The 26,717-nt window shown below is 38.4% G+C and overlaps 6 protein-coding genes across 10 annotated transcripts; 3 read left to right on the top strand and 3 right to left on the bottom strand.

The window, feature by feature from the left end:
* The first annotated feature begins 5,792 nt into the window (after positions 1–5,792).
* On the top strand, positions 5,793–6,807 carry LOC6581973 (transmembrane protein 70 homolog, mitochondrial). Its single transcript, XM_002007650.4, has 2 exons — positions 5,793–6,428; positions 6,486–6,807. Exons 1-2 carry the CDS (start codon positions 5,919–5,921, stop codon positions 6,690–6,692), a joined length of 717 nt encoding a protein of 238 aa, XP_002007686.4. The 5' UTR covers positions 5,793–5,918; the 3' UTR covers positions 6,693–6,807.
* A 188-nt stretch (positions 6,808–6,995) lies between these two features.
* LOC6581974 (eukaryotic translation initiation factor 4E1) lies at positions 6,996–10,091 on the top strand. 2 transcript variants are annotated; one of them, XM_044010325.1, is made up of 5 exons: positions 6,996–7,164; positions 8,938–9,323; positions 9,376–9,475; positions 9,535–9,622; positions 9,688–10,091. In XM_044010325.1, exons 1-5 carry the CDS (start codon positions 7,141–7,143, stop codon positions 9,849–9,851), a joined length of 762 nt encoding a protein of 253 aa, XP_043866260.1. In that variant the 5' UTR covers positions 6,996–7,140; the 3' UTR covers positions 9,852–10,091. The 2 variants fall into 2 exon arrangements, with proteins under 2 accessions (XP_043866260.1, XP_043866259.1); XM_044010324.1 differs by lacking the exon at positions 6,996–7,164 and adding an exon at positions 8,203–8,853.
* LOC6581975 (fas-associated death domain protein) lies at positions 10,076–10,942 on the bottom strand. Its single transcript, XM_002007652.4, has one exon. It carries the CDS (start codon positions 10,848–10,850, stop codon positions 10,152–10,154), a length of 699 nt encoding a protein of 232 aa, XP_002007688.1. The 5' UTR covers positions 10,851–10,942; the 3' UTR covers positions 10,076–10,151.
* Positions 10,943–11,684: 742 nt separating this feature from the next.
* Positions 11,685–25,094, top strand: LOC6581976. 4 transcript variants are annotated; one of them, XM_015162185.3, is made up of 7 exons: positions 11,685–12,377; positions 12,450–12,571; positions 20,705–20,936; positions 21,109–21,253; positions 21,339–21,459; positions 23,149–23,837; positions 23,899–25,094. In XM_015162185.3, the coding sequence occupies exons 2-7, from the start codon at positions 12,483–12,485 to the stop codon at positions 24,531–24,533; spliced, it is 1,911 nt and encodes a 636-aa protein (XP_015017671.1). In that variant the 5' UTR covers positions 11,685–12,377; positions 12,450–12,482; the 3' UTR covers positions 24,534–25,094. The 4 variants fall into 4 exon arrangements, with proteins under 4 accessions (XP_015017671.1, XP_015017670.1, XP_002007689.2 ...); XM_015162184.3 differs by having other exon boundaries at positions 11,685–12,363; XM_002007653.4 differs by having other exon boundaries at positions 11,685–12,571.
* LOC26528244 (kunitz-type serine protease inhibitor HNTX-03141017) lies at positions 21,751–22,720 on the bottom strand. Its single transcript, XM_015162186.3, has 3 exons — positions 22,611–22,720; positions 22,234–22,524; positions 21,751–22,178 (listed from the first exon to the last, which is right to left on the bottom strand). The coding sequence occupies exons 2-3, from the start codon at positions 22,325–22,327 to the stop codon at positions 21,970–21,972; spliced, it is 303 nt and encodes a 100-aa protein (XP_015017672.1). The 5' UTR covers positions 22,328–22,524; positions 22,611–22,720; the 3' UTR covers positions 21,751–21,969.
* A 643-nt stretch (positions 25,095–25,737) lies between the features above and the next one.
* LOC6581977 (heat shock protein 26) lies at positions 25,738–26,641 on the bottom strand. Its single transcript, XM_002007654.4, has one exon. It carries the CDS (start codon positions 26,491–26,493, stop codon positions 25,858–25,860), a length of 636 nt encoding a protein of 211 aa, XP_002007690.1. The 5' UTR covers positions 26,494–26,641; the 3' UTR covers positions 25,738–25,857.
* Positions 26,642–26,717: the final 76 nt, after the last annotated feature.

Here is a 26,717-nt window from a genome sequence, read left to right on the forward strand (position 1 = left end):
GCAAACTGCAGCTGCATTCATTATTCAAAATCATTTAGGTTAAGGCTAAATAGCTTGGCTGCTTCACAGAATACATAATAATTGTTGCCATCGTTACGCATACGCCGTGTTATGCAACAAAAGAAAGTCAATCAAGTTACATAACAAAAATATAAATGTTCAAGGGAAATAAAGCTCAATAAAGAAAAAATAATTACATAAATATATAGTCAATAAATATATACATATATATATATATATATGTATTTGATTTTTTACATTTTTTTTTTTTTCACTTTAAGCGTTAAGCTAATTAGAAAATAAATTGAAATCCTTTAACTTGTTAACAAGTTGTTGAGCTTGCCATGTCCTTCTACCGGCGGTTGGCGCTTGGCAAACAGAATTTTTTTTTTTTTTCTTTTAGTACGAATTTCAACAAATATACGGCAGCAGCAGCAAAGCTATGAGTGTGAGTGTAATGCAATATTAAAGTGAAACGAGTATGCGTAACATCATTCGCATCCGCATTTCCATATACTCGTTGCTCCTTTCATCTCAACATTATCATTCGCATTGCCATTGTGATCATAAGCGTGGTTGGCGCTTTGTCCTGTTGCTGGCGCTGGCGAAGCTCATCGACATCAGTTTTGGGGGAAAGCGCGCTGCTGCTGCTCCTGCTGCCCCTGCTGCTGCTGTCACAATTTTCATGCTGCTCTAAGCTATTTTCATGCACATTTTGGCCACTTGTGCGCTTCGCACAAACACTTCAATTTCGCTTCAAGGATGCGTGTATGTCAGCAGGAGTCGGAGAAGGGATGCTGTGCTCTGGCATTGAAGCGTGCTGACTAGAATCAACCAGTCAAGGCAGTCAAAGTGCCGGAAGCGAATGCGCTGCGACGTCGGGCGGGTGTTATAAATATATACATTCATATATATATATGGTTTTATATATATCGTTGGAAATATGTGTGTCTGCACTCTCCAAACATGCAACTCTTTAACTATAACTTTTGATATATTCTAAAGAAATAATGTGGGAGTGCACTCAAAAGCAGTTGCCAATGGTTGCAGCAGCTGGAGCTGGAGCTCTGCTGCTCTAGCTGCTGATGCTGCCATCAACTACTTAGCGTCAAAACGCTTAAAGTTAAATTTGTAACGCTTGAAGTGAGCCAAAGGCACCAAGCCAATGAAGTTCATGTCTGTGTGTGGCACGCACACACACACTCAAACTCTAATGCCAGTTTACTCATCTATTTTTATTAAATCGCCACACGCACACACACACTCAGAGAGAGGCAGTGTCTGCTAAATCGCAGGACAAGCAAACAAACAGCACGTTACGTATACGCAACGTTTGCCCAGCAACAGCAGAACAACAAGCAGCCATTGACTTTGGACACTTGACTGTTGCAGCAACTGAAGCACCACAGTACAGTCTTGTCTGCCATATGTACTCCCTCCCTCATATGTATCTCTAACAGTAGCTTATTTTCGGTGGGTTTAATTTTGATTTAAATGCTGGCAGACAGCTTGCAGGCAAAGTCCGCTACGCGCTGGGGCAGAAACAAGGACATGGATGCACATGCAGCTGGACAGGCATAAAACTTCGTAGGCACTTGCCTAACTACTAAGCCCAGTCGTATGGTCTCGCCTCAGTTGTCAGATTATTGAAATTTAAGATTCTCCCTCACTTATTTTTCTGCACGCATCGCAATCAATGTTAATGAAAGGACACCAAATCGATGATGAGCAAAGAGTCGCCCACTCGGCTGTCGTTTCATTTGCATTAGATTAAGGTAAGCATCTAAGCATATTTCCCGGCAGTCAACAGACACAGCCGCAGCAAAAAGCCACATCCATAGCCAGCGCCACAGGACAAGCTCCTGCGCCTCGCCTTGCAAATGTAAAAGTTGCAACTTGTAGCCTCAAAATAACCACAAAGTAAACACCAGAGTGTGGCAATGGCAGTAGTGGGGGCTGTGGCAGTGGCAATGGCAGTGGCAGTGGCAGGGACACTGGCCATGGCAGTGCAGAGTGGCTGAAAAGGTATTTGAATAGCCCAGCCAAAGGACGTGGACAAGGACATCGCAGCAGCAGGCGAAGGATGACAGGAAGTGCGGCAGGAACAGACACAAGTGTCGAGTAGTTGCAGCTTCTCATTATTGCGGGTCCATATGCCGCCCGTTACACCTCTTCTCCTTTGGCAAAAATAAATAAGTGTGTAATTTAATATTTAAGGCTTTGTCAGTAATTATTTTAGTACAACTTCTGCTCTGCCCGCTGCCCGTCGCCCGTTGCCCGTTGCCCGTTGTCCGTTGCCACAGCTACCAAGTTACTAATAGAAAATGACAAAATAAGAAGCAGCAAAATGTTGCAAAACTGAGCAAAGTGAATTATGGCTCCTGCTTGATGAAACTAACATTAAATGTGTATCAAATTAATTAATGCGCCTTTCAACTTTCCACTGAATTCATTTCATAGTTCCATAATGACACTGACTTGCCGATTGCTGAACGGCTCCTCCTAATCGACAGGACTCTGGGGCTTTCTATCGAGCTATCGACTGATCCCTGATTGACATTGCAAGTACGCTGAAATATAAATGAAATACTAAATACATTCTATTTTTTATATACTATCTAAATACATATACCCTGCTGCTGCGCAACTATAATTCAAAAGCTATGTGCTCCCGAAATTGACCCATTTGCTACACATTTGTCTTTATTAAACGTTGAAAATTATTGCTTGGCTGGTTGCACACTCGAAAGGGCGTATAAATTATAAACCAATTTACAATCTAACCAAGCGAAAATGTGCGCAAAATGAACTACCAATTTGTAGACTACAACAAAACCGAAACATAACTTAACGAAACATTATAATAGCGTCGAGTTAGCGTGAACATGAATAATGCTGCAAAAATACGAAAGGTACAAAAAATACACACAGCTCAAATGCTCGATAATGAAAAAGCATATTCACATAGGCAAACCCATATGCACACTTATGCTGAGTACAGTGAATGCTGGCTAACGAAAAGAGAGAAGAAATAAATAAAATGTATGTTAATGTTATCCAGATAAAGGAGTATGGTATTGTGAACTATCAAATCCCAAAAAATATTTAAAGTTCTACTACGAATATGAATAATTAATTTAACATTTTCTGTGTAGGATATTTGTTTTTGGAGTCTTCACTGTAAATATGAGTATATGTATATCAAACAATGTTTGCAGTTTCCGCCTGCCACCTGTACGAGCGAATTCTCCAAATTTGTAGTCTTTGTATGGCCCGATGTGCATATCCTGGACATTGGCTCGAATGCTCATCGCATTCTTTTTACTTCCTTTTGAATATGCGCATAGTTTAAGTCTGTAATTATTCCAGCATTTAGTTTAGCATTTCACCAAACAGCTACCCTGCCGCCGCCCACGTCGCTTTTGGAACGCGCTATGAAAACTGCATGCGTCGTTGATCCTGCATCTCCTCTCCACATCTACTTCCGCTAGCTCTCTCACTCTTCCATTCTCTCGTTTACCTTGTCTAGTTCTGTCCGCTTGGTCAGGATGTGGCTGGGTGTTTTGCGCGTGTTAAAGTGAATTTTAAATGATTTATTGCACGTCTAGCTGCGAGGGTCTAGGCAGCTGCATGCAAATATGCAACAATTACAAAAACGCGTCTCAGGAATCGTGTGAATTTCACTGGCTGCCTTGACTCCCTACCAACATTTTTTGCAGCGAGCCTCATTAGAAAGTTAATTGTAATTACGTTTACATTTACGTTTGAGCTACTAAATTATGTTTGAGTTTAATTTTGAGTGCTGACAAAGCCTTTCACTCCAACAGCTTTAACAGGATTATATTTTCAATGCTCTCCACTCAAACAAATTTCCCCAATGAAGACATCAAAATTGAGCTGCACTCAAGTTGCGCTCCAACATGAACAGGAACTCGCATAATCCACATACTGTGTTGCATCAAACAGGATACACACAACAGGCGATTCGCCATGTTGCGTATAAGAGTTCGCCGTTCTCCTTAACGCGCCGCAACATCAAACAGCGAACACAACATGTTGCAGCGAGCCTTTGCAGAATGTCTGAGATACAAATGAGTGATTGCAGCAGCAATTGAGTTGAGCTAATTCTGAGTTGAGTTTTTCGCTTTTAAGCTCTGAGCGCAACAGGAACTCATAATTGTGCGTCATTTATACTTTAAAGGAAGGAATTACATTAAGCAAAAGGCAAAGGGAATCAGAAATAACATTAAACAGAATTCGATGCACATATGCAGCCATATTTATATTGACGGAAAATATGAAATAAATAAATAAAAATTGATATTCCAATATATTGGAATGTGCAATATGCGCTGCCTAAGTCCGCAAACTCTCTCCATCTCCCTCTCACCGCTTTATAGCTTCATATATCATTGCTACTTTTTGGCTATGAATTATTTTGGCTCGTCTGCATGTGAAATTTTAAGCGAGAGAGTGAAACGAAAAGAGAGGGGATGGGGTGGGTGATGGGGACGCAGTGCATATGATGCATGAAATAACAATAATGAAATGACAACAAAAGGCACAGATAACAAAAGAATTGCCATAGCAGGCGGCCAGGCAGGTGGGCGTGGCAGGCGAATGCACATGTCATAAGAGCAGTTGACCGATGCAGAGGAATGGAAGAGTGAGGCGAAAAGCTGAAATCCAAATTCAACTCAAATGTGATTTTTGGTCACTTTGAAAATTGTTGATTAGTTACGTCTGAGTGCATTATAATGCGACATAGACAGAGATAGCGAGAGGGGAGTGAAATGGTAGGAATAAAAATGGGCGTGGCAGTAGGAAGGCAGATGTAGATTGTAACTCGCTTTGAACACTTGACATAGAAAACAAATTATAGACATGCAACAAGGCCACAAATTGTGGCAAGCAATGAACCAAAAACACACATAAAGAACATTCAATAATAAATGTGGAGAGAAATTAAATTTCTGGCATATTAACAATTAAAATACGAAATCAATTTAAAAATGCGGTTGCGACGAACAACGAGCTATATATACATACATATAAAAGTATGTATGCCTATAGACATACATAGATATACAGTAAACCCTCTTTGAACGAACAACTTAAAGCTCTCGATTCTTAGGATATAATTATATATTTATGTTACATTTATATTCGATGTTCTTATTCTCATGATGTATATTCGCTTATACGAGTCCTTACTGTAGCACATACATATACATGTATTTATGTATGTGCCACGCCTACCCATCTGTTCGTTTCGCCATTAATGTGCATTTACAAGCGCATTTTGTGTGTTCGCATTGCTTTCCACAAACATGCACATTACAAAATTGATTGTTAATCAAGTCCAACAACAAAAGTAATAACAAAACCAACACACACACACATAAATAGATTTCATTCTCGATTTAAGCAGATTATGAATTCACATGCAAGCAGGCAAATACATATGTATGTACACATGTATATGTGCTAAATATGTATGTACATGTATGTATAACAAACAGTGCAACTTCCAAGTTTTATTTGCCTATGCATATTTTACTTTGCCATTATTGGCATAGCCTTCTTTAAGCTTTTGTTGTTGCTGCGTACTGGCTCCAAATATAAATAGACCATCACATAATCAAGGAACCCAATCTTTTTTTACTATCTACATATATATAAATGTGCATTAAATTAATATTCTAGTTTCAAATGCCGCGCGCTTTGACTCCACCACATAAGCGCTACCACCTTCACGGCGTTCAACACGCGTTCGCTCAATTTAACAGTCTGCAACATGTGTTAACAGCACAGCTGTTTCCGTAATGTGTTGTTATTAAATAATAGGAACTTCTGCAATCAACCAATAGGAAGAAATATAAAAAACTAGCTAATCTTGACCAAAACTATTAAATAAAATGTTGACAATACGCTGTGGCAAGAACTTTGCGCTGACCATGAGGCATATAAGTCGTGCAGCTCAAGTGCAGTCAAGTTGCGGATTTTCGGCCTGGTCAAGAACACAATTGCAGCACCAACAACAACAATTACAGCAGCAACGGAAGCAACCAAAGCAGCAGCAAACCAGATGGCTGGCAACGCCAGTGGCTGATAAGGACACTGATGATAAGGATCTAAAACGCATATATTACGGAACATTAGCCCCACGCATGAGGCTGGTGAAGCTATTCTCGCTCAGCACCAGCCTGGCCGGTTTGGCTGCTCAGCCCATCCTCATGGAGCAGGGGATGAAGATCGGTGGTACGGGCATGGCGGTCTTCCTCTGCTCAGTGGGTGGTTTTTTTACCTTTGTGACGCCAATTCTGCTACATTTGGTAACCAAGAAATATGTGACGGAGCTACACTATAATCAAGCTACTGATGAATATATTGCTACCACAATATCCTTAATACTGTTGAAGATCAAGGTGAGTGAAAGACTTCATTTGTTCTATAATTCTACCCATTCAATTTTGAATTTTTAGACGAAGTTTCGACCAAGCGATGTGACTGTCCCCGAGGTTCCGGGCATGTTTACCTCGTTTTTGGTAAAAAAGCGCCCGCTCTTCGTTGACCCAGCGCTCTTTGATGATCCCGAACATTATGTTCGAATTATGGGCTACGATAAGCCCATAGACTTTAAATTAAATTTAAAGCACGAATCGGAGCAAATTCAAAAGAAAGAAAAATAAATGTATTGTTTTGATTGATAAATCTCTGTTTATTTCGTACTGAACTTATAGAATCAATGCTATTTACTCAAAGTTTATTGTAAATATGAGATATTATACCATATATTTAAATTAACCGCCTTTGAAATAAGTAATTGCTCGCAATATCCAAACTATTGCCAATAGAAAATGTGAAATAAAATTAACAGACTGTTAAACAACAACAGTGGCACTATATGTCTTGTACGATGTCAGTGTGACCATCAGCCGTCACAGTAAATTACATTAAAATGTATAAAATAAAATACTAAACATATTCTCAGATCGCTTTGTATTCGGTCACGCTGTATTGAACTTACAAAGTTAGCCAGACGCAATTATTTAACGTTTAACTGATAATTGCCGGGTATCTTAGTACGCAAATCGAGTGCGTATACAGTAATTTCTTAATAAAATTCTCATTGACATCATGGTAGTGTCAGAGAACGAAAAGGTAAGTAAAATATGATAAATGTGTGCCGCATGGTTTCAGCCGTGGCAGGGTCGTCGATAAACAGGGCTGTTGCACAAGAGGGGAGCGTGCAGTAAGGGAAATAAACACACACACAGTATACGAGTGCAGCTGGCGTGGCAAGTCATCGCTGGATTTTCGATTTACATTTTTCCATTAGTTAAATTACATACACGTCCACATTTCTATTGTTTGCCATTAACGTAATGCAGTAAAGTAAATTATTATCTGCACGCTGTTGTCGACGTAAGATTTCTCGCGCTACGTTACGAAGTTGCTCTCTCTATTTGCATATGCTGTACCGTGTGTTCTGTGCTGTGTCTTTCGTTTGCTCTTTAAAAACACGCCGCGAGTTTGCCTCTGAGGCTGTCATTCTTCTGTGGAATCGCTCGGTCGCTGGAATTCGTTGAGATTATTACTCGCGCGCACACACGCCTAACTCTCCTTTTTATATACATATACATACATATATGTATGTACGTACAAACATAGGTGTGTGTACAAGTGCATATGTGTGCAGCATAAAAAGTAGGTGAAGCAGGAGAAACAGCAAACTAAATTACTGCAATGAACAACAAAGAGTCAGCAGCCAGCAAGAGAAACAACAGTTAAATTTTTTGCCATGGCGACTTCGACGCTCTGCTTTATACTTTTATTGCAGCTGTCATATGAACAGTTCAGTTCAGCCCGTTGGCTTTAAGTAATTCGCTGCCACACTTATCGGAACCTGCATATTCATATTATATCTAAATTAAACATATATTTCCTATTTTTTTTTTCTTTTGTTTCTCATTTGCCATAAAGATCAAAAGTAGCCAGTGAGAAAAACAAAAGATCCAGGCAAACTGTGTGTATTCAGACATCTGTGTGTGTTGTGTAGTCGTAAATTTTAGCGTGCAAGCAACACATTCATTTCGGAATTTGTACTTCCATTCCAGTACCGAAAAAAGATATTTCGTGTATTATTTTTAACAAATAAAGGACATATATATACATATATATATACGTATATGTAAATTATATTTATTTATATATGTATATATGTGTATATATACATAAATAAATACAACATACATAGTAATTTGTGCACAAATCGAAAGTAAAAAGCGGCCGCGAATTGCACACACAACAACGAGCTGAACAAGTTAATTTTCTGCGTAAAGAAAAATTAATGAAATAAAAGACAAACATAAGTGCAAAGTGACAGTGTAATGTCAATGACATCCACCAAATCTCCAGAATCTAATAAAAATCCGTTTTGTAAGCGTCTCTTAGCTTGGTTGAACTGGCAGAAGAGTGAAAATTAAGAATACTGCAATAAGCAATAATTCCACCCGGCCCGTTATTTACATACATACATAGAGAAACTTACAAAAGAAAAACTTCACGCACGCTCACCAACACACATCTACATACACTCAAAACGCACACACCTATATATACATATTTATATATATGTATATGTATACAGTACACAGCAACGACTAGTGAACGCGTCAAGTGAATCAGCGTCTGATCGTCTCGTCGCTCCCACTCGTAAAAGCTCGCGCTCACGCTCCCTCCCATCAGCCCGTCAGCAGCAAAAATCTCTTCAACTCGTTCGGCGGCCTCAACATGCAGAGCGACTTTCACAGAATGAAGAATTTTGCCAACCCCAAATCCATGTTCAAAGTAAACATCAAAAGCTGATTTAGCCAATGAATTCGCCTTCAATTTGCTGTGATTTTAATACTGTTTTTCTTTTTATCCTATCAGAGCAGCACTGTGTCTGCCGGCACTGAACAGGCCAATGCTAATGCTAACACAGTAGCACCTGGTCGTCCAGATCCAACTCCAACTGGTACTGTTGCTGCTGTTCCTGCTACCGAAGTGGCTTCCAAGAAGGAGGAGGCCAAGGATGTCGCCGATCCACAGTCCGATGATGGAGCCGTGCGTACTGAGCATTTGTTTAAACACCCGCTGCAGAACACATGGACCCTCTGGTATTTGGAGAACGATCGCACCAAATCCTGGGAGGATATGCTGAACGAAATTACCAGCTTCGATACAGTCGAAGACTTCTGGAGTCTATACAATCATATTAAGCCGCCATCTGAGATCAAATTGGGCAGCGATTACTCTCTATTCAAGAAGGGCATTCGGTAAGCATGTTAAAATCGTATTTAAAGCAATCCTAAACCCTTGTCTTGTTAGCCCTATGTGGGAGGACGCTGCCAATAAGCAAGGTGGTCGCTGGGTGATCACATTGAACAAAAGCTCCAAGAACGATTTGGACAACTTGTGGCTCGATGTGGTAAGAAAAGACAAAGAAAACGGATTTTCGTTGTATTCTCATGATCTATTTTCTTCCAGCTGCTTTGTTTGATTGGCGAGGCATTCGATCATTCCGATCAAATCTGTGGCGCCGTTGTCAATATTCGCGCCAAGAGCAATAAAATATGTAAGGAAATCTCTAATTGGAAAAATTTAATAAATATCTCTATACATATCTCTGGTACATTTTAGCTATATGGACTGCCAATGGCAACAACGAGGAAGCCGCTCTGGAGATTGGACACAAGCTACGCGATGCTCTACGTCTGGGACGCCAAAATTTGCTTCAATACCAACTGCATAAGGACACCATGGTCAAGCAAGGATCGAGTGTCAAATCGATTTATAATTTGTAAAATTTCGAGCTAGGCTCTCTAAATTTTGCAACAGTTTTTTAAGTTTTTTGCGTTGGCTTACCGGTTATAACTAATCCAGTTTATAGCAACGCAAACAAACTGATCCAAAAAAAAAAAAAAGAAGAAAATAAGCGAGAGATATACCCTCTTGTTATCAAAAAGTGGAGCGTCTTATTACACGCGCCGCTCTTTTAGTCATGGAATTTGCGAAAAATAAAGAAAACTAAGGTTAAAAACGGATTATGCATTTTTTGGAATTGGATAAAAAAATATGATATAAAGGAATCACTTATAATATTGTTAGTGAGACATTATCTGCTCCACTCGGCGTCGCAAATCTTTCCGTCCACATTCCGAAAGTCCACGGCACAATTGCAATAGCAGCTGCCTGGGATCATTGCATTCGTCCTCTTCGAACATCTGGAGGAGTCGCAGGATGCGTGATTTGAGATCCTGTGGGTAGCGGATCTCTATTTCGTCCATGGCACCTTCGCTTATACTTAGCTTGCGACCCAAATTACGCCACGAGCGACCCAATTGCTCGGAAATTTGTTTAAAAACTGCAGCACGCTTTGCATCTGTAAACTGTGCCACAGTTACATAATTCTGTGGAGCTGGAGTTGCAGGTGCGGCTGCTGGCTGCCTGACTCGCTGTGAATTGATATGCAACTGATTTTGCAGCTCTTCGGCCAGTCTTTGTTCCTGATAGCAGTTTACGGCTGTTCTGCGCTCAACTCTCTGGTAATTGTCCAATGCCTTTTGCAACTGCATATTGTTCATACCAAGATTTCGCAGTGGCTCAACATTCTCCTCACTTATTTCATCAGCCCGTTCCAGGCAGTCTATTAAGTCTTCTATAGTATTTATGCGGTCCAGTTTTCTTATGGATCCGATTTCGACGGCAAACGTGTTCTTTAGATATTCCAAGTCACTGTTACTGACGCTTTCGATGGCCATTTTCTTGAGCACATCGTAGCACCAGTGGACTTCTGCAGTCATGCTTGAACTTAAAAGATTACTTTATTCCACAATTATTCACCTGTTTTTATGGCAATACACAAATTTCCGACGTATCGATTGTTAGAGTGACCAAATTTGAAAATGTTTTCAAACAAAATAATCGATCTTTATAATTGAAGTTTTCCACCCACACTGCAATGCTATCGGATCTGTTATATTTGTGTACATTTCTTTAAATTGGAGTTATGCCAGATTGCACCTAGTATAATAAATAGATATCAATTTACATATATACGTACGTAAACAGACTGATAAAAATAATAAACGAAAAGAACCCTTTTGTTATCAGGAAACGGGTCTCTTTTGCGAATAAATAAACGAGTGTGGAATCGCCACACTTGGCGATAATCACATCATTCTGAGGAACAGCTGCTGGCTGCACAACTCGCTGAGAATTGATGTCGAACTGCTGTTCTTGTTTTTGTATGTTGACACTGCCAGGATCACGCAGTCGGTCAACATTCTCATCACTATTTTGACGACGTTGTTCCAGGCAGGCTATTATAGTCTTCTATAGTATTTTTGTCATCCATTTTCCTTTGAGATCCGATTTCGGTGGCGAATTTGTCCTTCATAAAATTCAGATCATAATGGTTTTTTCGATGTCCATTTTCTTGAGCACATCGTGACTCCAATGGGCTCCGATACATAGAAGTGATTCGGAAAACTTAAATTTTAAGTTTATAAACCTAAGTTGCTATAAATGCGCGGATATGATGCGTATCGATTATTAGGGTAGCCAAATTGCATTGCATTATCGTAGAGCTAAAATATCGGCTAGTATCGAAAACAAGTATTTTCATAATTCGAGTGTGCAGCCACACTGCAGTGTTGTCGCAGCTCTTGTCTGTGCAAGTGCGTTAATGTCGCAGGTCAAATCAAAATGTCTTTGTTATATTTGTAACTACAGCAGATTGCATCTGGTTAAATAAATAAAAATATGTGCAATCGTGAACAATCCAGATTACTGGTCGTGCTATTGCGCCCAAAAATCATATTAAATAAATCAGTTTAATTATTTTATTGTGAACTAGCAAAATATATAATAATAGACACGCACAAACACACACACACACACTTGCATTCACATTTGCGTCTCGCAGATATTGTTAAAGTTCATTGCCTCAAAAACCTATGTCGAAGTGCAATAGAAATTGCAATTAATTTTAAAACATTCAATATAATTACCGGTCAAAAACTGTGTGGAGTCAACGAACCAAGAGTACGAAAATAAGAGAAAGAAAAACATCAATCAGAACAGGGATTTGCTAAAAATACAACAACAGCAGCAGCAGCAGCATCTGTTCCCCATTTCAAAACAAACTAATGCACCAAATAGAATAACAACAATAACTATATTGCAAAACATAAACATATCGACTAGCTAAAATCGGTACGTGGTCAAATGCGGTGGTAGCCGAAGGAAAACGTCACAAGAACAAGAAAAAATAAGAAAACCATAACAATAATAAAACAGCAACAACAACACATCGTAAGGGCTGCTTCGTAAGAGTGACCAGATTCTGGTATAAAAACAAAAAAAAAGCAAGCACAACTAATGCATCCTCTTGAATGCAGGTCATAGAGCAACCAAAAACAAATAACATAAAAATGTCGTGCGATAACGCTAAAACCTCCTCAGACATAGAGCATGTAGACTGGAGCACCGGTGGCTCTGGCCAGCACTACGCAAATGTCAGGTAAATTACAAATTAAACAACAAAAACAAAGGGTAATATTATTTGCCGACTCGATACGCGAACGTCATGCAGAATATTTTTTGGTTTGGTTAAGTAAAAGCTGAAACGGAATACACATTTTTTATAAAGAAGTATAATTTAAGCAGAAATGCTTTACTCTCAAAACAAATTTGTGAAGAGCCATTTCATTTGGTTTCTAGTTGCATTTCATTGCAGTGAAGTACGCTCGACTGTCTTGAATGACCGCAACTTTATTTCCATTTTTATGCGCTGCAGAATTTTGATTGGCTAATGCAGAAGTATTGTAGTAGTCCACACTGTTTGCTATACTAAGGCATTGCGAACTGTTATATTCAACAATTACCCATTAGGTGCTAATCATACGCCCCATTTGTAAAGCTAGCTTGACCAATTAACTTTACTATTCACTAAAATAGAATTAATTCTACTCGTCTAGCTTAACTAGCTGTTATCTTTAAAAGACACTTTAAATTCATTTCTGTAAAGTACACCAGTTTTCAAATGAATAAAAAGTGTTATTAGTATGTTCTGGCTTCATACAAATATCAAAACAGAAGCCGCTCGAGCCGATACAATCTCTTTCATCTGTTTCACTAGCAGCAAAACAGTCAAAGCCCATTCCATTAATGTAATCTCATTTAGAAAATGTTAATGATGGCAATTAAATTTGCAAAACAACGCGCGAACTCACATACGACTGTGAATAGCTTATGGCATAACTAATTTAATTAATCATAGGCCCTGCATACATACATTTGTCTAATTCCGATTCGCGAGAATTTTATCAATTGAAATGCAAATGTAGATGCTCTGATTAATATACGAATATGCGGTCAGGTGTCAAGCAAGTGACACCTGACTCTCTAATTACTTTGATTTACAGGCAGTTTCATCAACTCCCAGGGTAATATATGTATATACTTGTAAATATATTTACATATATGTTTAGTATAAATTACCCATTCATTCATCCCATTGCTTTAGTTTACATTACGCTGGCCGCAATTATGGCGTCATTTTAATTTATAAACCAGTCAGAAACGCAAACAGACTTCTGATAAAGTATCTTAGACAAGTGTGAACCCGTCACAACTCACCTTTTCTCCTTATCTGAGCAACGTGCAATCTATATACATATATTATTATGTGGATATCTTTCTGCCGAGCCATGGGTACGGGTCGACGGCTCTGCTGTTGAAATTAAATATTTACTCATGTTGCTTACTTATTTGTTAAGCGGATAATTCACTCAAACAAAATTGCAAAACGAAATATAGCAAAGCAAAATATATAAAACTGATAAGCCCTGTTTGCCATATCATCAACATCATCAAAGTGCCTTAACACTGCAAACATTTTGATTTATACAATAATGTTTTCTACTAATCATATGAGACCATATATTATATATATATATATTCAAAAAAAAATGTAGAGCCTCACAGATTCTATTTATACATTACAAAGTTTCACAGCTTATTGGAATAACCACAAAAGATTATTTTGTATTTCTGGATAATCCAATTGTTAAGAATGAAATGTATTTTTAGATAACATTTGCAGATTGAATATACAAAGTGTTTTGGAACAAATTTTGCTATCATAGCTAGGATCTCTGTGTTTCTTTACAGTCCATAAAATTAAAAATTAAATAAGATTGTATGTATATATATATTATATATTTATTATCTATAGGTTTACCTTCAAGTGTTATTCATAAATTTAATGTTCCATTTTGAAGTGCGCAAACAAAACGAGTTTTAAACAAAAGTAAAAATCAAGTACAGGCAGCTGAAAAGCAAGTGAAATTGAAAGCACACATATTACATACTTATACATACCCCACAGTTAGTGTCTTAGTATGGGTGCATTGCTTCCTCGTACGAAGCTTTAGCTAAACGCAGTATCCATGTGCTGTATTTGTGAGCTGACCTGCGAATCGAGCAAACGTGACAAATTACACGATTTGTCGTGTTCAACATTTTGATATATGTAGCGTTATATATGTACAAATATATAAAATATAAATGAACGATTTTTTAATATTTCATTTTACTGATTAATGCGTCGCTAGATTAGTTAGACTGAAACTTGGACTTAAGAATCATGAATCAATCAGAATTACTTACGATTTCATTTGGACACAGCTCAATGAGTTCAAGGCCCAAGACGAGTTGGCCTAAAAATTAAGCAATTATAAAAAAAAATTACAAAAATAATGCACGAAACAATTAAATGTTAACAACATGTAAAACAAATTCAAGTTAAGAGGCATTTAAAATAGAGAGACAAAGTAAAACTAACGCTATTGACTATAAAAATACAAAGTAAATAAATAATAAGATAAATGGAGCTTTTATATAAATATAGATAAATATGATTCATGAATCAGAAATATAAAATATTAAAATATACATACATAAATGAAGAAATTTAAGATTTTCCAGCTGGCAACTAAATGAAAATGTAAACCAATATATAATTACTACACAATGTTAAGCACATTTGACAAAATTGAACATACCAAACGCATATACCCATTTTCGCTTAAATAAAAATACAGTGTATCGAAATGAGAAGGCAAACCAAACAGATATATATTTTTTCAGAATACTTCCGGCTATTCATAATGTTCTCATGAATTTATGTATACATATAAGCTGTATATATAAGTATATTAATTTGTTGCAAAATAAGCTAAATTGATGACAAGTAAATGCAAGTGAAATGCTTTTGTTTCATTGATTTGTGACGCGTAACACGTTGCGTATACGTTACGCACGCTGCCTGGCTTCAATTGCTGCAGTCTCCATGGTCTCCATGGGAGAATGGCCACAAGCTAGAGGCACTTTCAATTACAATCGTAACAGTATGGAGTGGGGGAAATCTACTATTAATTACTCCATGTCGCATGTCCCGTGTCTCATGTCGCATGTCGCATGCATATAAGAGCTTGCATTGCAATAACTCAACTGATTGAATTGATTGCCTGATAGCACACTTGCTGATTACACACAAAGCTCGGCCTCTTGTTCAAGTAAATATGTGGATTATATACAATATATAACATTCTATATATATGTATATACTTATAATGTCTATATGTAATTGTCTTGGGCGCCTCTTCAAGTGACAGCGGAAACACAGCAACAACAACAACAAACATTTGCTTTAACTTTGCGAACGGAAACTTGAAACCAAATGCAAAAACAAAACAACAACGACAACAACAAAAAGTCCGAAAGTTGTTTGAATTTTATTTTATTGAGTTTTGCACCTGTCCCAAAGTGGAAATGCGATAGCATGGTGCATATTACAATTATCAATTATATACCACAGCCACGTTTCATCAGCTCAGCTGCGGAGCTCTCTATGTATGTGTATGTGTGCGTGTGTGTCTGTCTGTCTGTCTTTATTAGCATTAGTATGTACGAATCTCTCTGCGCAGTTTGCTTTGCTAAGCTCACATTTTTAAGCTTGAGGCGCACCTGTGCATATATCTGGCAAGATTTGCGTTCCTTGCACAAAAAGCTTTAGCGATAAAACAAAAAGTATCAACATAAGGCTCATTTCATTGGAAAATAATAATAATTGAATTGTTATCATATTTTAGAGTCTTTATGAACAATTAAATATAAGTGAATGACAAGGCTATCAATCTTTATACATATATAGTATAGTCGTTTATTACTGAACTGTTTGGAATGAAATATAGCATTTCTATTGATAATACTTCTTATGCGAGAATTCAGCTTTATAAAATTTCACTTTATTAAACATATATTTATAGGTTTCATGTTCATTATTCATATTCATTTCCAAATGACAAAATGTTGTCGATGCCTTCTATAATATCAAAGATATCTTGAAGTATTCGAAGAATATGTCTGGTATTGCTTGAATATACAAATAAAAAAAAATTAATTTGTAGTCTTGATCAGTCTTGATCGAAGTTGTTTACTTCTGTCGGTCGCTTGACTTATAAACATTTATACAGACAGCTCCATTGTGCGCGGTCTGAGTGGCCCACACTTGCCTGCCTACCCACCCCATAGCCAATTTGGATTGTGAATAATGGAATACGCAGACGGAATATCTATAAATATTATTGTTATTGTTATTATTTGGCTTTCAGCGCTTATATCTGTATATCTTATCGGAGCGATAAAGTGAGCTTTGCATTAATACGTTCATAAATCGAATAGTGCAGAGAGCGAAAGCTTTTATTGCATGAACCCACGAAGAAATACTGGCAAAGCTTTAATAGCAACCAAATATAGATCCCATAGAGCCCATTGATATTATATGAATATACGAAAATAGCCAAGAAGGTCAATGAATGCGCTTTGTTTTGAATAGACAAAGAGATATTTTTGCAGTCTGCGTGGGGGTTAAAGATCTGATTCGATAAATTTGGAATGGTTTTTGATTTATGCAGCCTGATCTTCAGATATGACCACAATTTATTTACTTTACCCTAATTACGCAAAGGCTGTTTACTGCGTCTTCGAAAATACAAAATGTCAACCCATCAAAGTGGGGACGCGCAGCCTCATCCTCCAGATGAAGTCTATTATCAAGATGTATGCAAATTAAGATTGGGTATCCCGCCAGACTGGCGTCTGCTCTCAGTCTCAGCTCTCGTCTGTCGTCTGGCATCTGCTGGCTCCTGAGCCTATTAACTAATGAAGTCATAAAATTGGCAGACATCATGCTTAGATATGCATATAAATGTGACAGTCTGAAAGGATAAACAGCTACTGAACTGAGTGTACATCCGATAGATATATATATATATAGAGAGAGAGAGAGCGAGAGAGACGTAACAGTCTAAGAAATTAGACGGTTTTATGATAGGGCTGACTAGCGTCTGAGTGTGGGCTTCGCACAGTCCAAATGCGTTTTATTGATCCGATTGGGCAACCACTACGTGACCCTGGCCAGGGCCCATAACAACAGCTAAAATGTGATGACAACCGGCACCACAAACGCTTGTGCCTGCCTTTGTCCGGCAGTGTCCTTCGGCCCAATCACGCACTTGCTGTCTGAACTCTAAAATCACAAACAGCAAACAGCCAAGGGCACGATAGGCGGGCCGAAGGGACGCTGAAAGTAAAAGTGGCTCAACTAAAACCAATTTTCATACCCTCAAACTTAAATAACGAAAAGGAGTTTAATGTTTGATCCTAACTAGATGGAATATGAAAGAAGTAAACTTAAAGGTATAAAAGGGAACTATTACTAAGTAAAATCTGAAATATATTTAATTTATTGAATAGTTTATTTAGTGATATTCAAATGTATAAAGCATATACATATATATATATATATATATATATAATATTATAAAAATCATTTCAGGGTATATTCTAGTCAGGCACTCCCGCCTTTCTGTCCAATTGGCCAACATGAAATGTAGTTAGTTAGTTGGTCGTTTATGACGCTTCACTGTGGGGGCTTAACCCGGCCCTAATGATAGTCCACTCTATGCGGCTCAACTAATTGCGCCTGCCCTGAACTTGACCAGTTCAAAGCAGATTGAATTGTCATAATTGTGGCAATATACGATTGAAGCATGACACACTGAATATTTGAGCAATTTTTTATGATTATAATGCAGCCCATCGGCTTTTCGTTATGAAAATCCATGTAAATATGCCCCATTATTAATTTGAAGCACATACAAAGAAAATCGCGGAACGCCAGGCAACAGAAATTAATTACAAAGTGCAGGCTTCTCTTAGTTTTGATATATATAAATATATACATATACAAACATTTATATATAATATGTACGTACAATAATTTTGGTGTATTTCTTATCGGATTTGTGTAGCAAACAATAAAAACAACAACTAAAATATAAAATAAACACGCAGCTAGATTAGTAATAATTCGGAAATAGCGTGTTCATCTCTCCTCAAAAAAAAATATATAAATATAACATCGATAATCTTGACGGGGGAATTTCCAATAAATAAATTCTCAACAAATATTTTAGTTATTTTCTGTTTTATAAAGCATTTTCTACATTTACAAGTATTGCTTGGAATATAGAATATATATAGAAATATGTTTAGGAATTATGTATATTTCTACAGAATTATATCACATAATAGCAGAACTTGGCAAAAACTTCTTAGGATTTTGGCGTTTTGTTTTAGGCTTATCTAAAATTAAAATATGCTCAGTTCTCACACTCTTTATTCAATTTTCCGATTAAAAACTTTATCAGTATCAAATATGCAACAACAAACAGTATTACGTATAAATTATGGATTTTTTGATCAAAACTAACATTTTTACACCAGTTAAAGATGTGAAAAGAGCTAATTGGTTTAATAAAATTCCATGGTATATTCTCTATAAAAAGAAATAAGCAACTTAGAACAAAAGAACAGAAAAACACATAGAAAATCTATTCAGATGAAATCTTAGTAAAACAAGTAAATAGGGAGTTACATATGGATTTCAGATGGTGTTCATCACCTTTCTCTGATTCCTGATAAATAAATTTCATTCCGTTTTATATGCCTCTGTGAAATTGTAGTCAGTTCTTGGAATTGTGATTAAAGTAAGTGCTTAATGAGCAAGGATTTATTATGAATGCATTATTAGTGTGGGAGTCCTTACATACATACATACATATATATATATATATATATATATATATATATATAATATATATATATATATACACGCGTTCATAAATTGATTAGAGCTTTCTAGGAAATTAAACATTTGTCGAGAACATTGAAGAGAAAGAATATACACACATGTACATATATACACACACGTATATGCATGTATGTATGTATGTAAGTAATCTAATAGAACTGCGTTTCTCTTCTATTTGCAAGCCTCACTCTAAGCAGCAAGCACTTAAATCGCAGACATATACATACGTACATATATATGTATCTAGTAGGAGCAAATAAATATCATTATATGATTGTATCAGTTTGCCATAGAAAATGCAATGCACTAACCAAATTAAATACCTCTATTTACCCAAAGACACTTTGGGTCTAAGTTGTACGCAAATTGATTTCGAAATTGTTTATTAACAAAGGCGCGAGCTCGACTAGAAAACAGAATATGTAAATAGCAGATCAGTGCGACCTATGTATGTAGATAGTAAGTAGTAGATACACAAATTATATAATATAATTAGTATTGTTTTGTTTTTGTATAGGCAATAAGCAGAGGCTATCGCAATAATTACAAATAATTGCAAAATGATGGAGAAAAAACTACAGAGAAAAATCGAAAAATAAAGCGACATCAAATTGAAACTAATAAAAATATTAATTAATTTCACTATTATATATTAAATATTCAGCGCAAGAAGGGGAGAAGAAAGAGAAAGCAACGAGTGAAAACAAGAACAATAAAATAATCAATTTATTACAGTGCAAAAAAAAAAAAAAAAATTATGACATATAAAAGTACATAAATCGTTTGACTGAAAATAAATGACGTTTATATATACATATATATGTACATATATAAATCGATCGACTGTGCCACGTTCCAATTTTATCTTTCATTTGGCTTCCTTATCATGCATTAACTTTCCCACATCGAACGTGAATTACGCAAGTCGCATTATCCCTTAGTTTATAGATGCCAATCAAACTCAATTGCTATAGACGTGGATTGATAAATATCCGATATCTTATGTATATAACATACTCTGCTAAATAAATATATATTGAGTTATATAGTGTCCTATAGGGAGTTGCGTCCACTTTTTAGCTGTAATCACAAGACTATAAAATTGCCCACATATAAGCCTATATTTATTTGGATATAATGAAAGAACAAAGCCGTCCAGGCTCGGTCCAGCGCCCTGACCTGACCCCAAATCCGTCTGCTTTGTAAAAGTGGGCGGACAACGGCTGGGGAATAAGCCGTGTAGATTGAGCGCTTGGGGCTGGTTTTCTTTTAGCTGCCAATCAAATGGGGCAACAAATGGCTGCCCATTTCACAACGAATAATCGGTTTAAGCTCTCCGTTGAAGGTCACGACCCGGGGAAACATACATAAATACGGACATACGCACTTTACATTTAAAGGTCAACTTATAATGGAGCTCACAATTTATTGCAGATTCGGCTCGGGCAGCAGCCAAGCGTCACAGAACAGCGGCGATATATGCCGCATCTGCCACTGCGAGAGCGATCCACAGAATCCGCTGCTGACGCCCTGCTACTGCTCCGGCAGCTTGAAGTATGTGCACCAGGCGTGCCTGCAACAGTGGCTGACGGCATCGGCGACCAACTCCTGCGAGCTATGCAAGTTCCCCTTCATCATGCACACCAAAATAAAGCCCTTCAATGAGGTAAGTGGCAGCAGCAGCTGACATTTCTCCATCTCTATTACTCAAACTAATTTATTTCGCATTGTTTTTGTTTTTGTTTGATTTTTTTTCTTTTGCGCATTGTTTGGCTTCCTTTCGCTCCCTCTCTATCTGCCGCACTGTGCCGGGCCATCGATTGCATTGCGGCTGACAGTGGCGCAGCCTTGACATCTCTAGCATTGAGAAGCGCCGGCTCTGCTGTTCGGTGCTCTTCCACTCAGCGGCCGCGTTGTGCGTCATTTGGTCGCTGTGTGTGCTCATCGAGCGGGCCGCAGATGATGTAAAGCGTGGAGTGATTGGTTTGTATACCCCATTAACTTGCCCTCTCTATACATATGTAATGGCTATGATTAAACTGAACTGTATTTTTTTAACCACACACAGATTGGCCGTTCTGGACAAAGCTCGCTGTTGTTACCGTCGGTCTCACTGGCGGCATTGTCTTCATGTACATTCAGTGTAAGGCCTATCTGCATCTCTGCCATCGCTGGAAAGCACTCAACAGGCGAGTAGACCAGCCAAAGGAAGATAACTCGAGACTTTGATAGATAATCATTGCATATAGACGGCTCTAGTAATATATTTCTAAATAGGATTAGTTGTCCAGCTATTAATTTATATTAGACAGAATTATTGTAATAGCCATATGTAAATTTGTATACAAATTTGTAAGAATTATCAGCATCTGTATATAGCACGCTGTCTCTCAAATCTATATTAAGATCATCTCTGCTATAGTTGTCTATCAGATATATATTAAGATCATCTCTGCTATAGTGGAAAGTAACTCAACAAGTAAATTAAAGAAACATTTATTACCATTTATCGATTCTAATATATTCATAAATTTATAGTATAGTATATCGAATCTCTATATAGTATTTATATTTCAATTATTTCTTGTATACCAATTTGACAATCATCTTAAACAAAAATAGGCCTTAGTAGGATAGATGAAGAGTTTACCTTAGGGTTTGCCAATAGTTAACTTTTAAATTTGTAATTTCCGAAAGATTTACCCATGTTTCTTTGTTGTTATGCACTTTTTAGCACAGTCGGCCTCAGAGCAAAAGCGATTAAAGTTGCCTCCGCAGCCCATATAGATCATCTTATTGCAGGTGTTGTGGATCATATTGTAGTACCACATTTCAGACATGGCATGCTCTTTGCACCACAAGTACTTATTGTGACCCAGATCTCTGCGCAGGTTGCAAACGTCTTTAACTGAGGCGCTTCATTAGTTAGTTAATCGATCTATTAGATTCATTTAATCACTTACTTGGTTGCCCGACACATTTGGGCGTCTTTTTGACATAGCCCTCAATGTTGGCCACAAATAGTGCGACACATATCAGCAACGGGTAGAGCTTCATTTCAATTTAAATGCCAAATCAAAACTAACGAGCCAATTGTTGAGTTTTGGTTTTAAATACAAAACTAGCCGGGGAAATATCGAGAAGTACCTAAAGTAATTTCCAACATCTGTTTCCCAACAGCTATAAAAAATATTGCACAATTGTGAAAACTATGATGAATCCAGCTGTTGCGTTATCCATAGGCCATATAGTATCTATCGAAAAGAAAACATATTGATTACATTGGGCGCTGAAATTATTCTATATAAGTGCTATAAATGCAGCTCGCAATGTTACTTACTTTTTATATGAAGGATTAGTAGTTATAGCACTGGTAGAAGCTGTCCTTAATAGTTGTAGTAGTAGCAGTCACAGTAGAAATAATAGTAGTAGTAATAGAGGTAGTCTTAGTAATAGTAAGAGTAAAATAATAGAGGCAGTCGCAGAGTATATGCAGTCGCAGAGTAGTAGTAGTATATGTAGTAGGAATAGTAGTAAAGATAGTATTAGGAAATGTAGTAGTAGGAATAGTAGAAGGAATAGTTGTAATAGACGGAATAGAAATAATAGACTTGGTACAGTAGTAGCAGTATAATTGTATTAGTAAGAGAAGAAAACTTCCCAGTCCTCACTTATAATACATATTTTTGATAAATTGAGTAGCGCTAGCTTAGTTTAGCAGTCCGTCTGTATAAACAAGTTAATTCTGAAAATCACATAAGGTAGAGACTTGAAATGAATGACCAGTAAGCAAATGTCTAGTTCAGTATATCTCTATCAGATCCGATTATATCCTTAAGCAATTTCTGCACATTTTCTAATAGTTCTTAATCTTATAGGATTCTGCTCATTCAGAACGCACCGGAAAAGATTCATCCATTGGCGCCGCCGTCACCTGTGGCTGCCCACCATCAGTTCAACGAGCGGCACAGCTCGATGCATGGCCGTGGTGCCATCAATGGAACCGTGGAGATCAATGCGTCGGGTGGAGCAGGTCACTCAGTGCACGACTCGAGCTGTGGCCCCATGGAGAACGGCGGCTCAACGGGTCTGCATCAGCACCAGCAACAGATGCAGTTGCAGCTGCAGCAGCGTCTGTTGAACGCCTCGCCGCAACACATGGACGCAGTGGCGCACAGCAGCAGCAGCGCGGGCACTCAGACGGAGGACGCACACGCACAACATCTGCAGCAACAGCAGCATCTGCATGGCCAACAGCTTGGTCAGCAGCTGGGCCAGGTGGCTGTGGCAGCCAACATTGAGTGCTCGCAGTCGCAGCACAACTACGATCGCGACTGGGCGCTGGATGATGTCGTCTCGCAGATCTCCTCGTTTCGGCCCTGTCCGCAGGGCTCGGGCAGTATGACGCCGTTCCATGACTCGATACACAATGTGCTGGAGCACTCGGAGAGCTCCAGTCGCGGGTCGGCCACAGATCTATGCGCCGGCTCACGCCAAGATCTCAGTGCTAGCGGCATATCCACAGACACGGGCCGTGAGCACGCGATGCAGCTAAGCAGCTTTAGTGGTCAGTCGATAGATAGTTCCTCTTGCTAATCCACACGCTAATCCCGTTCTCTTATTTACAGGCAGTGGTGAGCACAAGGCGCCATCGATTAGCTCCGGTGTCTCGCATGCTGTGGCCAATGGCTTAGGCGGCTTTGTCTATAAGCCGCACCAGTCGAAGCGCTACTCCAACTCGTCCATTTTTCTGGAGAATCGTGATATACTCAATGACTCGCCCATGTGTGTGGGTGTGGGCACGCCGCTCGCCTACGATTACAGTACACCACCAAAGATCGATTATCGCCACTCGAGCATATTGGGCGAGGGGGAGCAGGCGGGACTCAGCTGTTGTGCCACTGCTGCTGACTGTCGACTTGGCAGGGAGGCGGACGTGCGTCGCTATTCGGACACCAAGCTGGACATGGAACAGGAAGCGATGCTGCGCTGCAAGAATGCCGGTGGCAACGACACCGTCTTGGATATAGAGCTGCCAGCCTCACAGCTCTCGCCACCAGCTGCCTACGCCGGACACCAACACCAGCAGCAGCAGCAGCACCTGGTGCTTCGTCGCTCTTTTGACAAGGGCGTGGATGAGACGAATAAGGGCAGCAAGTGCTCGAATCGTTCGTCGGGGGAGGCGCAAATAGATCGTTCCCGATTGTTCTTCAAGTCGTTGCCAAATCTCAGCAGCAGCTGTGAAAGTCTCATCAAAAAGTGATTGTCCTCTAATTTTCTTAACATATTTAAAGTGTTCAGACAAACAGACCCACACATTCATATATTTTCGTTGTTTATATCTTTGTTCTTTGACCTATCCCATCCTTGGAACCGTTCCTAAGTTAATTTCGTATCTCGTAACCACATATACACAAAGCCCATAAACAATTTTGAGACTGCAAACATAATAACAACATGAAAAACACATACGTTTAGAACAAACAAGAGAAATACGTTTCATTTGATAAAAAGAGGGGAAACAGTATCTATATAGGAATATAGTACTTTATAGACAGGCACTGAACAAATGAACAAACATACAACTTATAGATAGATATACAAATCGACTAAATCGCTGCGATTCATGCAGAAATACAATTTGCCCATTTTCATAGCTAGCGCTGGATGTCAGCCCATCCTACTACCCCGGCACCGGTCCCTGCCACTGTCCTTTTTCCTCCACCTGCTGATCAAGCCAAATCCATTTTTTATGTGTAGCTCATATATATATACATATATGTACTAAAATATATAATGACATACATGCAACTGTAGACGTGAACTTGTGACATTTTGTATTTTGTTTCTTAACTTCTAAGTCAAATGAAAATTTTAAAAATTGATCTGTGATTAAGCGTCATTGAATATATACACATAAAACCACATAACCTAACATACATACATTAAATTAAAACTAATAATAATAATAATATTAACAGCAGCAACAACACAACCAATAACAATGCATAAATATATATATACACATATGTATGTAGTTTTTAACTATATTTAAAATGGCATTTTGATGATTAAAAGTGCAAAAGCCCCAATGCCTGGGAGCTTCTCCGTGCAGCTTCAGCGGCTCTCTATGTAAATCCTCAGCTTGCGATAAAATTGAAAAATGTAATTGAAATTGAAGCCGATTTAGATATATAGAATTAGCATAATATACATATATACTGTGTGCATACTTATGATCGCGACATTTTTTATTATGCATTACATTATTTAAATAAATATATATGCAAAACGAATAAAAAGAGAAAGCTATTCCAAAGAGAATCACGTGAACTTAATGGCGGGTGGAACTAAAAGGAGCGAACTAAATTGGGATAGTCAGAAGAAAGGAACATGAAAAGAAAAATGGCGGATGAAAAAATTACACGAAATTTGGTTATTAGTTTTACAAACATTTTATTTTTCACTTTTTAACATATTAGTCTTTTGCTCATTACAATAAATATGACTTTTTAATAAATACATGCAATACATGAAATATGATGAGAAATGAGGTTGACTTTGGTTTAACGTTGATCGCTGGCTTTCTATTTGGTGTTGTTTCCATTGGTGGGGGTCTTCGGCTTGGACTCTTCCTCGTTTCGCTTGATGTTCAGATGAGCTGGGCCCACTTGCTGAATTTGAACCACGCGCTCCTTGGTCTTGTCCTCATTGGGCTGCGGCTTAGGAACACTAACGGAGAGAATGCCATCGGATGACAGAGAGGAGATGACCTTATCTCCGTCGTAGCCCTTGGGCAGAGCATAACGGCGCACAAAATGGCGCGAGATGTAGCCATGGCCGTCCTCACGCTCTTCGTGCTTGCCCTCCACCGTGATCCAGTTGTCGGCCACCTTCACGTTCAGCTCTCTGGGCGTGAACTGGCTGACATCCATGCACACCTGGTAGCCATCTTTGCCCACCTGTGCAATGGGCATGCTCCAAGCATCGAGCTCACCATTCGCTAGTTTTGTCATGTCGCCACGTCCGCGGCGATTGGCCAAAATCTTTCCGACTGGCGAGGTTGGGCACTCGGGATGTGGGCACTGCCATGGACTCAGCAGCGAAGAGTTCATGCCCCTGGTTTGGAACTGAAGTGGATTCATACCCATACCAAAATCGTAGACGGGATTGCGAGGCTCGTTCAGAGCATCAACCAATGTAATTAAATGGGACAGCGACATTTTCAATTTAACTTTTTTTTAGCGCGATATTAGATTTAAGGTTATGCAGATTTCGCAATGACGATTGATTTTGGCGCTTTTTTAACTTTTCTTTCGCTCAGCGAAACTTCACTTTGACTAATACTGTTGTTCAACTGTAACATCGCAGCCTGTCGGCTGCTGCTTTTATAGCCGGCAATCGTGCTCTTCTGAAAACATCGCTCAATTGCTAGAGCATAGTGAGA

This window comes from Drosophila mojavensis, unplaced genomic scaffold, assembly GCF_018153725.1.
Source record: "Drosophila mojavensis isolate 15081-1352.22 unplaced genomic scaffold, ASM1815372v1 contig_74, whole genome shotgun sequence".
Classification (NCBI taxonomy): Eukaryota; Metazoa; Arthropoda; class Insecta; order Diptera; family Drosophilidae; genus Drosophila; species Drosophila mojavensis.

Coding starts and splice junctions, on each gene's coding strand:
- LOC6581974 (XM_044010324.1), top strand. CDS start 8,797: ATGCAGAGCGACTTTCACAGAATGAAGAATTTTGCCAACCCCAAATCC. Junction 8,854..8,937: donor ACCCCAAATCCATGTTCAAA/GTAAACATCAAA, acceptor TTATCCTATCAG/AGCAGCACTGTGTCTGCCGG. Junction 9,324..9,375: donor CTATTCAAGAAGGGCATTCG/GTAAGCATGTTA, acceptor TTGTCTTGTTAG/CCCTATGTGGGAGGACGCTG.
- LOC6581975 (XM_002007652.4), bottom strand. CDS start 10,850: ATGACTGCAGAAGTCCACTGGTGCTACGATGTGCTCAAGAAAATGGCC.
- LOC6581976 (XM_002007653.4), top strand. CDS start 12,444: ATGCAGGTCATAGAGCAACCAAAAACAAATAACATAAAAATGTCGTGC. Junction 20,937..21,108: donor AAATAAAGCCCTTCAATGAG/GTAAGTGGCAGC, acceptor TGCGGCTGACAG/TGGCGCAGCCTTGACATCTC. Junction 21,254..21,338: donor TGTAAAGCGTGGAGTGATTG/GTTTGTATACCC, acceptor AACCACACACAG/ATTGGCCGTTCTGGACAAAG.
- LOC6581973 (XM_002007650.4), top strand. CDS start 5,919: ATGTTGACAATACGCTGTGGCAAGAACTTTGCGCTGACCATGAGGCAT. Junction 6,429..6,485: donor TAATACTGTTGAAGATCAAG/GTGAGTGAAAGA, acceptor TTGAATTTTTAG/ACGAAGTTTCGACCAAGCGA.
- LOC26528244 (XM_015162186.3), bottom strand. CDS start 22,327: ATGAAGCTCTACCCGTTGCTGATATGTGTCGCACTATTTGTGGCCAAC. Junction 22,179..22,233: donor CAAATGTGTCGGGCAACCAA/GTAAGTGATTAA, acceptor GAAGCGCCTCAG/TTAAAGACGTTTGCAACCTG.
- LOC6581977 (XM_002007654.4), bottom strand. CDS start 26,493: ATGTCGCTGTCCCATTTAATTACATTGGTTGATGCTCTGAACGAGCCT.